Source organism: Rhopalosiphum padi, chromosome 2, assembly GCF_020882245.1.
Source record: "Rhopalosiphum padi isolate XX-2018 chromosome 2, ASM2088224v1, whole genome shotgun sequence".
Taxonomy (NCBI): domain Eukaryota; kingdom Metazoa; phylum Arthropoda; class Insecta; order Hemiptera; family Aphididae; genus Rhopalosiphum; species Rhopalosiphum padi.
The window spans coordinates 50,806,287-50,822,282 of record NC_083598.1 but is presented as its reverse complement, the minus strand read 5'-3'; the positions used below and the strand labels follow the sequence as shown (position 1 = coordinate 50,822,282).

Below are 15,996 nucleotides of genomic sequence, written 5' to 3'. Positions count from 1 at the left end.
CTTTTAGATGGCCTAATTACAATATCCTGTATTATTAAATAATATGGCATTCTATTCGTGATATGTAAATGAACAAGACGTACGTCGTATATATCGATTACAAAACACCCTTTGTTCGACCAAACATTTTAGTACGCCGACCCACGCTATTTTTCGGGGTCATGGTTTGCTAGACATGTGTTTAAAATCATCTTTTTTTTTAGTAGTTTAGAAGGATGTTTATGCCCAACTTGTGGTCGCCATACAACTGTTATGCCTGCGTTTCCTGATGGATTCTTTTTCCCTTATGCGTCTCATAACAGGCAATTAGTTCCACCGAAAGTATTATTGTTTTCACTCTTTCCAAAGAAAAACTTGATATCTACAATACCACAGGGACTAGAATGATAAACAATTTATTAGGTTCACATCAAATATTTTCCCATGTACTTTTTAATTTTTAGTTTTTACGCTTGACAGCTCAACACACGCAACGTATATGTAAGATACCCTTGCAAATTAAAATAATTAAATTTTAATTAATATTTCATAAAATATATAGGTTAATTAATAAATATTACAATAATATAATGATATTATATTTCCATAATTTAGTATTTCAATATAATACATAATTTACTATTTAGTCATCATTACGGCGCTTATATTCGTATAGTGTTAATATGAACAAATTAAAAAAAAAATTATGAATTATGAACAGTTGGTCTTATTGCGACGTGTCTGTATTATATATTATTAATAAATAATAGTATTAATATACATTTCAAAACAATAAATTTGGGTCACTGCAATATACAAGTTATTGATCAATGCAAATATGCAATTTGTGCAAATTATAAGAAATTTAGACGTTCTTCAGTGGTTTTTTATTAAAAATTTATAATTACCACTGGATCATCGTTATACCTTTAAATATATAATTACTTTTTAGTTCAATCTTTAAATAAATTGTTTTTTCCAATTGTATAAAATGTATTAAAGACTAAATCACTAAACATTGAAGCTTTTATATTAAAATTAAAAACACAAAAGGTACACAAAAGACAGGACGGATGATTTTCAACATGTAAGAAAACAATAAACAATTTTTCACGGACCTGTGGCTTTGAAAGCGATGTGTAATTGTAGACTTATTGCATGCAGGGAGGATCAAACATTTTTCAACCCTAATTTAGCTATGGTTATCAGTCACGGAGAAGCCATCGTCTTGTAAACGAGCTTGTAATTTTTCTACATTTACTGGATCATTGTTTAGTCAGTTTAGTGCATTCATGAGAATATAGCTGTTATATATATATTTTATATTATATGCAAATTTTTTTTGGCAAGAGTTTGAATGTAAACTGTTTATAAAAACTAAAAAGCCATAATTTCTTAAGCTAAACTGGTTAGAGAAGTAACGAACTAGTTTTTTTTAAATTAATAATTTAAATAAAATTTAGAACTATTAAGTTTAGGTCAAATAAAAAACAATATTAATTTAATTTTAATTTATTATATATATGTATTCTTACATTGAGTTCATATTATAATTTAAATGATTTTATATTGTTTTATTTTATTTTTGAAATTTATTATATTTATGATAAATTAATTCTAGAAATTATTTTTTGATAAACTTTTTCTGATACCGTTTTATTATTTCTTAGTTCTCTGCACTATGTAATGCCTAAATTTATTGACTATGATTTTTTTTACTTCGCATAGTTGCTTAGAACAGGTTCCGCATCCGTCGCAGACGAGATAGTTTCGAAACCATGTATGACGTGCTTACGGTGGTAGCACCATCGGGAACAATACCCATTAGGTTTCAGTGGGCTGTCTGGAATTTCGCAAAGGAATAAGCAATAAAAAAAAACCAGGAGCTAGACATCTTTTATTGACCTACCTTAAAAAAATCTGTACATAACCTGACTGCAAATGACGAAACTGACTGCGGGAGACGATAAAACCCACGGATTTCATTATTCACATTTGCGACTAGGATTAAGAAATATTCCCCTTCAAATTCATTGTGCATTACCGAAATATTTAATCATTAGTCAACTATGTGTATTATAGTGTTGCCATTATTACATTCTTATTATTGAACATATTTATCTTTTGTTTAACAAGTCATCTTCCAGTATCCATTTATAGTAGTATTATATTTCTTAAGATTAAAATCATATTTTTTATTTTAATTTAGTAAATAATATAAAAAAAAAAAAGAAAAATAGTACCTAGGTACTTCGATATGATTTTAGTTATTGTTAATTTTTTTAATTTGCTACAATTGTAAACCTTAGGGTTACATATTTTATAAATATAAATTCCACATTTATTTTTGTATGGGAAAAATAGCGGTAATGGTACAGTAAAAAAAAAGTATATATATATTTATTAACTTTCCTCTTTGTATATAATATTACAAAGAGCTTATATTATACATGTATTCCGTGTATAGCGAGTTGTTTAAAAAACTACTTTAACGTGTTTGTTGATACAATGTTTTTGATTGTTGTTTTTATTGTTTTAATGATCTTTTGTATTCGCAAATAATAATCGTGAAACAAACGAGGAGACAGATTAGGGTGACAAATTTAATTTCGCAATTTCCCCTTAATTCACCCTCTCCAACCCATTGAATCGTTGACAACCGTCTAGACATTCATTACATTAGAAATACTCCAATTTTTATATTGAAATTTTTAAAATAGTTATGTATCGAAAAGCCTGTTTTTTTCATAACCCAACCTCTAAACAAAGACTTCAATGATTAATACAAATAAAGTTAAATATGGTTATACTATATACATAAAAAAAAATATATATATATATTCTACTTTATTTATTTATTAGAACAATAATGTTTTATTATTAATATTTAAATTTTTTATGATTTCTAGGAATGGGAATTATTAGTTATTTCTAAATTGGAGTGGAGGATTGTAGCCGTCACTAGTTTCGATTACGTGGATCATATTATGGAACAAATTAAATGGAAAAGACGAAATGATTCAATGCTCAGAAGGCATATGTTGACACTCATCTCCTTCTGTTATATAGGTAAGTACTGATTAGTAGTTACCACGTTATGATTATTTATAAGCAATAGATATAGTATGTTTATGGATTTAAATTACGTTATATCGGGATCAACGACCGAAAATTGGGTGATATTAAACTAATTTAGCCCACATTTGTTGTATTAATAATTATCACATGTTAATATAAAACATAAATTAAAAAAAAGCATTCATTATGATAAGTCATGTACTATTGTTGTAACAGTTGTTCCTAAAGTGTAGACTTTATAATAGGTACCTCCGTGTTTTTCTTTTAGTTCGGCGCACTATAGGAACCAAAGTTAAAAATCGTCGTATATCCAATCATAATATAATAATTGTAAGCATTGAAGATGTCAATGTATACAGGTGGGATTTATTGTTTAGCTTTCATTTATTTCGGCAATGACAAATTATTGTCCTTCAAAGACACAAGTAGTTCATAATACGTAGGTACCCCTTAAATTAAACGTAACTATAATAGTCGTAGTTACTTATTTGTAAGTATATTTATAAAAAATGCAGTATTCGTTGACGAACGTTTCGCTTTCCGCGGCTATTCACCTCGGTTGCAATGTCAACGCGTTAATTTACATGTTTTCGGGTTACAAACGAACTCTAAAACATTATTTAACGATTATTCATGTGCGTGTGTCTGTCTCTATTGCGTTAACATAAACGTCCAAGGTCGGTTTGGGGCTTTTAAATCGAAACAGGTAAAAAAAAAATGAAACACTATTTAGACAATCATGAACAGAGGGTTCTTCAATATCGTTATCTATTTATATATTTGTTACCAAGCACAACAATATGCAATAATAGTTTAATTGTTTTTTATAATATATATATATGTGTGTGTGTGTGTGTGTGTGTGAAAAAATGTGGGTTTAATAAACTTATTTAGTTACCTATAAAACTTTGCGTTTCACTGATTGTACCAAATGCGTTACACGATTTAAAGTTGTTCTTTTTATATTTTATTATTTGTGACTTCGTGCAAAACCTATAGGTATAGTGATGGTCTGATCAACAAAATAATAATATATGTTCATTTTCATGGCGTTCAATAACCTTGCAATTACAGTAATTATAGCTCCTATATCATTCAAAATATAAATACTCTTCACTAGTTATATACGTAGGTATTCAAAAGTATATAGTGTTTTAATATTTGTATGTATTCGTTGTATTATTTTTTGTTCTTATTATCTGTTTTCATAAAATTCAAGAAAATTGAATTTTAAATCTTTCACACATAATACGTTTATGTATAGAGACTTAAATAGTGGATATCTTTTGAAATTTGTGTTTTGACTTTTTTTATATTGGAAACTTTTTATTTTTAATAATGTTACTGTAAAACTATTTATAATTAATGATATCTTTCTATTTTATATTTGTATATCTAATATAATTATATAGGATAATGTGTGTTCTATACTATTATAATTGGAATCAGATGCAGCTATATTTTATCATTTTTTTTTTTAAATAAATTATATAGATGTTAGTATTAAAATTAAACATGTGTTTAATATTTTATTAGATTAAATATGTATGCAAGGCATACGCAATCGTATTCAATATTTCTTTGCGAACGCTCGACAGGTCACTCTACGTTTATAAATATCATGTATATATTATATACGATCAGTGGTGGATCTAAAATTCTTTTTGGGGGGGGGGGGACTCAAAATGTTTCATATTATTATATATTATATCATATAATATAATTTTAACATAATATTTAGGATTTTTTGTGTAATACGATATAATAATATAGTATTTTACTTTGTAAGTTTTTTAATTAAATATTAAATTATTGATAAGTTTGCCTGTAATATCTATGTCGAAATAAAGTTTTTATAATATGTACATTTCGTACTTTGGGGCCGGTTAACATGGGCGAATTTATTTTTGCCCCCCACACACCCGATTAACGGGAGAGTGCTACGTTATTTCGCAGCTGCTCTGCACATATTGTATATATTATATATATAAAACTATTGTGAGCACACAGGTACTATTCGTATGACTACTCTACTGCAGGGGCTTTCACGAACAATATAAATAGTAAAGAGCGAGAGACCTTTAAAAAAAAGCAGATAGGTAAGGTTTCCCCCCTATTTAGCACGCGCTGTAGGCTTCCCTCCATTCCCCTCCGACAGTATTCTTGCTACCGGTGTGTTATGATTTAGTAAATAGCTCCGGGATTTACGCCCGAAAAAAGAGTGGAGGAGTGGGGATCACACATCTGCCTCTAGTCGGATTTCTATACACTATATTATTATTATACATGTCATTACACGAAGTTGAACAATCTAATTAAAACACCGATTCTAATATTCTACTGCGAATAATATTAATTATTTAGTATTCATACGATTGAAATATAATATTTATTTACCAGCAGCATTTTACATATTTTAGTTGAATAACTTGGATTATGCCGTTTTTAATAATATAAATTTAATATTGATATAAAAAAAAGTTAAATTGATAGTCTAATTATTATCTTTTCCGTTAAACGTGACAATAATCAGATTATTATTGGGTATTGTTCTAAAAAAAGATTTAATATCAAGATAATTTTATTTTTGCGTTCATTTATTTATAATTTAAAATAATACTTTGATTTGTAACAAAATAGTCTAGTTTTAATTTTTTATGCGGGTCATGTCTGGCATGATTTACTCAAAAAGGGAAAATATTCAAGTAATTAAATTAGCAATAGTTTTTAATTTATAGTTATAATTTTGTCTTTATACTGGCTGTCACGTGCACATTTGAAGTTATTCATCTATATAAATGGAATATGGTTACTTATTGTTAGTATCGTGCTGTCATCCCGTAGTTAGATTTTCCATCAAATGTCAGAAAGATTTTAGGCGCCTATAGGGGCATAAAACTAGGGGGAAAATAATGAGGGAGAAAACTGATTATTTTATAAAACAGGTATTATACTCATCATTTAAGTGAATTTAATGGACTGGAATCATTTTGGTAGGTGATGAGTCTGTAAACTTATTTTTGTTTTTTGATAATGATTTATCGAAAATTTATAATTTTATCAACATCTTGGCATATTTCTAATAATCCTCGCAGTCACGTGTAAGTTATACCCCAGTCAATAAGATACTTTGCTAGTTTATTTATTTCACAACTAACCATTAAGAGATGATAATGTACTATTTATGTATACGCGGACCCTGAAACGCATGCTCTCAATTATTCGTTGTTTGATTATTATTGTATCGATTATAATTATTGTAAATAAATACGTAGGTACAGAGATAATCTAACTACATATATATATCTGTATATAAATAATTATACAAAATTATCATCTGGTACTAGTGTAAGACTTTATTATAAAAAGGATAAATGAGTACACGTATACAACCCACCTGTAAATATTGTTACTTGTTAGTACGAATATAGGTTTATTAAACCCGCCCTGACTACCGCCGCCGACCCCCTCCGTCGTTGGAGTGTAGGAAATATATTATAGACGGATGTCTTTTAGCCGGTGGTTAATGCCAAGGGTAATTTCATTGGGTTCGGACAGACGCACGTGATAAGACACGTGCTGGTTATTGAACCGCAGGGTAAATAGCCTTGGTACAGTTATTGCGCATATTATACGTATATTTATAATATGTATAAAATATATATAACACATTGTGCCCATAAGAACTTAAAAAGAAATTTGTTGTCTATCGTACAGATGTGTTGGTGGCGATGACCTCCATTTTACAAAGTGTACACTCAAATACTACCTACCTATTACTATTCTATAATACTACTACTACTACTACTACTACTACTACTACTACTACTACTACTACTACAGTTTACTATACTACAACTGCAACGATTACTATACGATTACTATACATACGCTAACGGTAGCAGCTGTATAGCAGCAGACGGCGTGGATCGAGGTGAATGCGGGATGTTTTAATGTCTTGTTGGTTTTTTTTTTTTTAATTCCGTCGTAATAGAGGAAGTGTTTGAAAAAAAAACAAAAGGACAAGGTGCATTTGATCGAGATGGAAAGCTTCTGTCATGATGGCTACGTTGAAATATTACTTATTCTATAGGTTTTTAAAATTCAATTGTATTCAAAAACCCCTTGACTGGATACAAAACATCCCGGATAAACTTAACCCATTTTCGGAGTTCAAAAACCTTTCTCGACAGTTAGTTTTATACAAAATATGTTACGATAACAATAACTCATACTATTTTTAGCATAATATAAAGATTAACGAAATAATATTTTATATGTACCTGTATAAGCATCATTCTAATTTACAACGATATAATACGAGATAATCTGTAAAAAACTATGTATAAACATACAACCTGATTATGATAAAAATGGTCCATAATATATTAAATTGTTGTAAAACATGACTGTATAATACATAAATATTTACACCCTTTTAACTTAAGTTAGGAATTAATTGTGTCGGGTTGTAATAATATTTTAATATTTAATAGTTGAAAAAAAATTATTATTAAGCTTCACACGCAAGAAGAGTATAATATTATAATAAATTCGTTTATTTAGATTTTATATTCATATAATTTTTTTTTTAACAATCTTTATAACATTAATCTATTATTTAAACTCTTTTATTCCTGAAAAAATAATAAACTTAGATTTTCAAAAAATATGTATTATGTATTGTTAATAGTTCATCTGTATAATATCACTTAATTATATGTTGCTTCCCGCGATGTTGATAGTTTATTTTCAATTATTATCTGTTCTAATGGACCGTTTGGTTTGCCCCAAATTAACCGTGGTTATATGTGATTAATTCCCCCATAAATATACAGGTAATGGTTATAAATATAAAAATTGAATTAAAAACTAACAAGAATTTTGAATTTTTGGTTTTATCTATTACTCTCTATTTATGATTGTAGTCAAAATTTTATCGTTTAATAAATCGACGATCTGTATCGGAGTCACCACGTGTTCTACCAGGTGTATGACAGAGAGAAATTATACTAGTGTTCTACCTACCTCCAATAGTGCTGCTGACGCTGAGGGAACAAATCCAAACATTGCAGCTGCTATCCTCCGGGCAGCTGTAACAATGCGCCTGACTTTTTCTTTTTTTTATAAATAATATTACACATACGTACATTTATACGGATAAATAATAAATATATACAATAAACATATACATAGGTATTATATAATATTATAAACATTGTAAAAATTTTCTATTATTTCATCTCGATTAAACTCATCATTATTTTTCCCTATGCTTGTAATAGTTTTTCTAAAGCTGACATCAATAATGCATCATTAAATTACGATACAATAATTATTATGAACGATTCTCATGAAAAAACAGTAAATAATATTATCCCTCGATAAAAAAAAATGTCAATTATGCCCGATGATTTTAGTGTTTTTTTTCTGAAAAATAATTGGACTTGAATATTAAAATAGGTATTAAATGCATTGTTTCCTCCGATTATTCGTGTGCCGTAATATTAGTACATAAATATTATATCTTGAGGTGTGGGTTAGATACGTGTGACAAAAAAAAAAAAAAGAATAAAAATAAAAATCTTGTGTACAGGGCAAAGAAAAGAGAAAAACGTCTTTTGAATACAATGGGTCTATTACATCTGTCTCGAGGGAGGAAATCTGTGTTAAATACCCGTGGCACGCGACCGTTGCCTTTCGGACCAAAAAAAAAAACCATTTCATGTATTGTGTTGGTTAAAAATGCGCTTAACGACTTCGAGCACAAAAGATGAAGGGCGTTTTTGGATTATAAATAAAATAAAATAAAACTCATGCATTCTGGAACAGATGACGCCTACAGACAGGAAGCTTTTGACAAAGGCGCAAATGTCGTTAAATACATAACAAATATTTAATAATACTAACAAAGATCGTCTTAAACAAATTGACCATTATTGGGCGATGACTGCTTGTACAAATTAGAAAGATAAAATACACGTCATGTAAGTATGTAGCACGTAAACAAATTGTAATTGAGTATTAAACGTACACGTTTGACAATATTTGAAAAGCAGAATATAATATATTCCATAATAAGCATACAATGAAATTATAAAATAACATTAAAATGTTGTTTTACATAATTATATCAAAAACAAAAGTTCGTTGTTTTATTTTGATTATATTTCGAAAAATCATTTGAAACTTTTAAAACTTACATAACTTTTTAATTTTAGAAATATTAAAATATTAGTCATTGTAATTTAAAAGTTAATATTAACTATCCCTTAAATTATTTTAGCTATAATTTAAAAATATTAGAAATGTAAATGATTTAGTTACTTTATGACTAAAATAAAGTATAAATAATTTTCAACAAATCTGTAACACTATATTATTGTGAGAGACTCGACATTTCTTAACTAAAAGTTATTTTGTTAAGTTGTTCTCTTATCATTTATATAGTTTGTTATAGTATTTATTTAATTTAATAATACTAATCTAATTGTAGTTTTTTAGTTATCGTATTATTTGTTAGGTTATTAATAATTTCATTGAACTGTATAAATATTATTAGGCAAACTAGGAAGATAATCACTTATCTTTTTCATTGTTAATTAAGTAAAATATTAGATTTATTAAAAAAAAAATTATAAATAAAGTTTTGTAAATACATATATATAATATATATATGATGTCGAACAGAAATTTACCTGAAGTAAAAAAAGTGAAAATTTACACAAAATATTATTAAATCTTAATTCAACTAAAAAATGTATTTTCAATACTAATAAATTTATACTCTGTGAACAAAGATAAATCTTAATATATATTAATACTATAATGCGTAATAATAATAATAATAATAATATATTAGGGTACTTGTTTGTTATCGCTCCGCCAGTATGCCGCATAAAATTTATCGCCCCGCCATATAGTGTACCGTTATTATACCTACAATTATCGTATTTAGCTCGTGATGGATGATCTATTTTGGGAAATGGAAAAACTATTGTATATTGTATATTAAACCATATTAGTACGCTGCTGGCTTCGTTATTTTATTAAACTTTGACATCGTTTGAAACCAATACGAAAAATTAATTTTTAATTTTTTTTACACAAAATATCGAGAGGTTGTGGGGTTCTGCTAAATGGGGAAATAGAAAGCGTCGTGGAACAAACAGAAATTTTTTGGAATCATATTTAGCAGAATTTATGTGGAGAACACGTCTCGGAAAACAAGACGCATTTAAAACCATTTTAAAAGATATCCGAGTTCTGGCCTCCACTATAATTATAATTATATTATTTATTTACTAATGCATTTATACATATTTTTTTAAATTTATAAACATATATTTATTCATTTATTTTTAAATTTTTTATTATTAATAATACATACATATTTTATATTTATTCATTATTTTGTTTATTTTATTTAATTGGCGGGGCGATAAATTTTATGCGGCATACTGGCGGAGCGATAACAAACAAGTACCGTTTTAATTAATATCCTTTGAGTATTAAAGTTTTATATCAAATATTCATTACCAAAGACTTGACTGTTATCATCTATAATAAACATATGTTTAGTGTATGCCCTTTGAGGGCCTCTTTTGAGGTATGTTAATATTAATACAAAAGTGACAATAACATTATAGAATATTTTATTGAAATCGATTAGTGGCAACGACCTCGTAACGTCATGTCTATAAGTGTGTGTATATAATTGTATGTACATATGGTAAATAATAAATATATATATATTTATATTATATATGCAGTGTTTGCAGTGTATAGGAAGTAATTAGGTGTTTCCTATATGCGGCGACGTCTATGTGCATCGTTTCCGCAGTGAACTGCTCTGTAGTGTCTCATAAAGTCATAACTCATAAGTATTATTATATTATATTCGTTGTCTCTGCTGCTGCAGCAGAGTGCGGTTTACTAACTCTTTAATTACGTCATCCAACAGGTCACTTTGTGTACAGTGTTTACCCAGTATTTATCTTTCTACTTGTTGCTTCCTTTTTTTATCGATCGTAAAAATGCGCACGTATATATTATGTAGCTACTACCTATATACGAAGTGATAAACTTTATTGTTATTAACAAGACCCAAGTCGACGGCGACCGCGTAATGATATAACTATAAAAAAAAAGAAAAAGGGTATACACATAAATATACCATTTATGGTGAGATTATTATATGGGGTCGTGTGATCGTGAGATTATACAGAAAAAAAACACTGTTCAAAAATTATTATGACCGTTTTATTGGACCTTGATGTAGCGGAAAGGCGTTACAATTATTATCACTCTGCACTATTTCAGCACCACTCGTTTTATAGATACCTGACTTGTCATTAAAATATAGATATCTCTTTTAATCCTCCGAAACTCGCAAGGGTGGTTTATACATCAACCACACTTCAACGCTTTGTAATATAACACACAGTGTGTAAACATTAATATTGATAAAACGCAAGATTTTTAATTGTCTATAAGTATTTTTGCATAAATTGTGTGGAAAGAACTGGTTACAATTCGATAAAGAACAATCGTAGTTATTTATACAGTTTAGTGTTTACATCCGTTACCATTTTTCAAATATTGATATCAGCTGTTTTAATAAAATAAAAAATCAAGGAAATGAATACCAATACCGATAACTTATTTTAAATAATAAATTAAAAAATATAATATTATAGACTCTAGTATTCGACACTAAAGATTATTTAATCTTTACCAAAACGATTTTATTATAGATAATAGTTTCAATTTTTGTCCTATAATATTTTATAATTTTCTGTCATCCCTATTGATATTTTTGTGGTTGTTAAATTAATATTCTTATGAGAACTTAAAATGTTGTTCATTGAATGTAGTGTATATTTTACTCTGGTATGATTATATGATCTATGCAAATGCGATTGTCATTGATTATTTCAATTGGTAAAATTTATATTTTAGGTAAAAAAAAACCTAGAGAAGTTTTTTCGTTGAAATCATAAGTGCAGCTGTCCCGTTGTAAGCTTTTAGAATGGTTAGCGGTTACCTATCTATATCTAAGCTATACCCGGAAGGGTTGATGTATAAATACAGTTTTCTTTTGCGGGTAAACAAAAGGTCTATAAAAACCCTCGACATTATCTTTTTCACAATGTCCTGTTGTTCTCAGGGCAAATAAACTATGTAACTATGTATGTAATATGTATATTGTATTTAGGTACTCGCTGCATATTAAATGGATATATTACAATATAAAAAAAAAAGCCTCGTAGCGTTTTTTAATTGTAACGAATGGCCAATAACGGTCTTGGGGTCTTCCACGTAATTCTTCATAACCGCGACACATACGAGAGTAGGCCGCTTTGTGTTCTCTTGGATTAGCATAATATTTCTTTTCGTCCTCATACGCACCTGACCCCCCTCCCCGTATGCGGTATTGTCCTGCGACGAGAACCCCTCGTCACCCTCGGCTGCAAAAGAGCTCTGGCCCGAAGAAGACAACAAAAACTTATTCTATAATATTCTATACTCCTCGTCGTATATATATATACCGTCCTGGCCTCCGCCGCATGCAAATTAAGTCCGTTACCCCCCTTGCTCTGTGTATAGCTGATATACATATAGGTGTGGTGATGCCGCAGAAATCCGTTTAAAGGACAGCAGCAAAGGTCGGCTGTCGGGCCAATCGTTTGTCAAATCTGTCTTGACACGCACTGTTTGCGTCCAAATATGACTCTGGCAAACGAGTTAAGCCGGTCCATTTGCCGCGGGACGACACTGATGTACGTATATTACGCACGACGACGACAAACGATGGTACACGCAGATTACGCGTGTGATTGATTGTTTTCGATTGTTTACGGCCGTTGGACGCTCTAGTGCCTTTAGATTCCCATGGTATAAACAGATACCTAGGTTACTGTGCAGCGGTAAAAACGAGGTCAAATACATTGATCCGCGGAAAAAACGGTTGAGACCGCTCGGCGGCGAACACTCTTGAAATAAAAATACGTTAACAACATATATATATCAACTACGACGGCTGGCTGCTGCAATATAACGACCATAAGATGGGTCTTAGATGCCACCCCCATCGTTGACGTTCACGTGTATATACATTTATTTTTATGTTAATTGGCGGTTTTGCGCACACAATACGAACAATCGGAATAACGAGAATCGTCATGTTCGGATTTCAATTCTCATCGGTATAATATTAAACGTGTCCGCATTTATAACTTGTACATGTGTAATGTGTATACCTTTTATATAATATGAGACGTGATATGTGTGTTTTTGGGGGATGTTGGTCGAGAACACGCTTATTAGTATGGACCCTGACACGGCCGCGGAAGACAAAGACACAGTTACAGATATAGACGTATACAGACATCGTAAAAAGAAATCGTTAAAAAATTCGCACAACAATTGGTCGGCGAATATATTTTATTTGGAGGAGGCGGCGGCGGCGGCGGGTTGGGAATTGGAAAAAATAACCGTTGTAACAATAAAAATGAAAAAAAAATATATAATAACAATAATAATTATTAACATGGAAGCAGAAGGGGTCTGAGTATCCAGACTGTATAGTTGTATACAGTGTTATGCAAAATTCCACCCCCTCGGCGGAGACGGTGACTGGCGGCGGCGGCGACTACTGCCTGAGAAAAAAAATCTCAGACTATATAATATAATATTATAATATTGTATAACAGCGAGGCATATAGGTAGTAGTTACGCCTATATACGTTCAACAACCCCTTTATTGTGATTATCATTTATTGACCGGAGGTCAGCTTGGCGGAAAAAAAAATATAATATAGAGTAATACGGGAGAGAGCAGACGCGTACAGAAAGGGCGCGTCGGAGAAGAAAAATATAGTAAGAACCGGTCCGCGGGTGCTGAGGGATGACGGCACGGCGTCGAGGTTTTTTGCTCTCCCCGTGCCGCTCTCTTTGGACCCTTCTCTCTCTCGTCTCCCGGGCGCCGTCGCCGCGGTCGTCGACGCGCAGACGGAAAATACCCCCCTCGGACTTCCTCGTCGCGATCCCTGGGCGGCTAGACGTCTGGGACGACGACGGCGGCGACGGCGGGATTCGCATCACCGCCTGTACCACTACCACTACCGCCGCTGTCGACGTCGACGCGTCTGACGCGACGACCGCGGCAGCTGCGTGCCCGCCTATTGTTGTTCGTGTTCGCGCGCGATCGCTAGATGATCCTTTTCCCATCACCTGGCCAAGCGCGTATAATATAATAAACGTATAGTGCGTAGTACTATAAAATATAATATAACATTATAGTGTGTATAGTCCCTCGCGGTATTTACCCGACCGGAGAAAAACGCCACTGGCATTTCGCGCCATTCACGACTCTACCGCGCGCGGGGTTGTGCCGACGACCATCGGACCGTCGCGCGCGCATCGGTACGAAACACGTCATGATATTATACACATAATGTTATACATACTAATACATACAACGGATTTGGGAAAAGACGAGTCGTTTCACTATCTCGAGTTCCTGGACGCCAAACTTGTAAAAATATATTTATATTTATATCCGATTACCATGAAATACTGTAGCTGTTTTATATTTCGGGTTAAACATTATTACACGAAATAACAATATTAATGGAAAACAAAATTAACGTTTTGGAAAAAAATTCTTCACTTTGAAAACTTTGTACAAAAACATAATATTGACAGACGATGGTACATTTATACCCAAATCAACTTAAATAAATATACTAGGATATAGAACTATAGAAAGATCGAAACCAAAAATAAAAATAAATACCGTTGAGTAATCTCCTGTGTACGATAAGTATACAAAAGTTGGTTTACCATTACTAAATATTTATAACACGGAACTTTGTAAAACCCCAAGTTACATAACCTTGGCGACCAACGAAGAATTATAATTGTATATTAAATAGTAATTTAGAATCTCAATGTACCTTAATAATAATTATAATAATAATAATACCTATAGGTACACTATCACAATTATAGCCATAATATATAATTACTAGGGCTCGGATTTCATAATAAAAATCGTTAAAAAAGTATTTATAAATGCCAAAAGAAGCATGCTGTAAAATTACAACAAAACATAAAATAAAATTATAGGTACCTGAAGGTTTCTATCGTCTTGAGCAAAGTTTATTAAATTATTAATGTTGTGTAAGAAGCGACGATTGAATTTAGATATAAAACGATTCGAACTCATTTGTACCAGGTATTGTTGTACCTGCGGTACTTTATGTATTGTATTCAAACGACTTTTTGATGATTGGATGGTAAATAACCATAACAAAAATGAACAATTATTTTGTAATATTTTTATTCTTATTTATTTAATTATGTATAATATTTATACAAAATGGTACTAAAGCCAATAAATATCGCGTATTCATATCAGTCAAGATGATAACATGCTCTTATGCCAACGTAAAATAAAATATTATAATAATATTCTATAGTTATAATGCCTTATGTATGACTCAAACTAAGATTATGTCAAACTAAATATTTGTTTCTTTGAATGTTTTCATCTTTCACGAATTCTAGTAATTTGGTGTTTTTGGAAAACAATTGGTATCTCGGAAGTAAATACTATTATTATTAACAAGTTATAATATTATTACTATGCCAGCGGAAATGGAAGCTAATTCTAGAGTTCACGGAAGTGATAAAACTTATAAATATAATTTAACTAAGACACAATAATTAAATAATATTATATAATAATGCGATGATAATTTTATAGTCGGTAATGTATGAGCATCACTATATATAATATTTAGTATTATACTACTGATTTGATACGTATTTTGTAGAAATACAAAATGATTAGAAAGTTAAAATAATTGTAATGTAATAATTATTATTTCTGTATTATGTATGTGTTTATCGAATATTATTATATTATTTAAA

General features: G+C 30.3%; 1 protein-coding gene across 1 annotated transcript in view; it reads left to right on the top strand.

The window, feature by feature from the left end:
• The window catches only part of LOC132921629 (G1/S-specific cyclin-D2-like), a 41,884-nt gene that overhangs the window by 8,284 nt on the left and 17,604 nt on the right, over nt 1-15,996 (top strand). Inside the window, exon 3 of the mRNA XM_060984763.1 lies at nt 2,889-3,048. Coding sequence (XP_060840746.1) covers nt 2,889-3,048 — 160 coding nt within the window. The remainder of the gene's footprint in view (nt 1-2,888; nt 3,049-15,996) is intronic.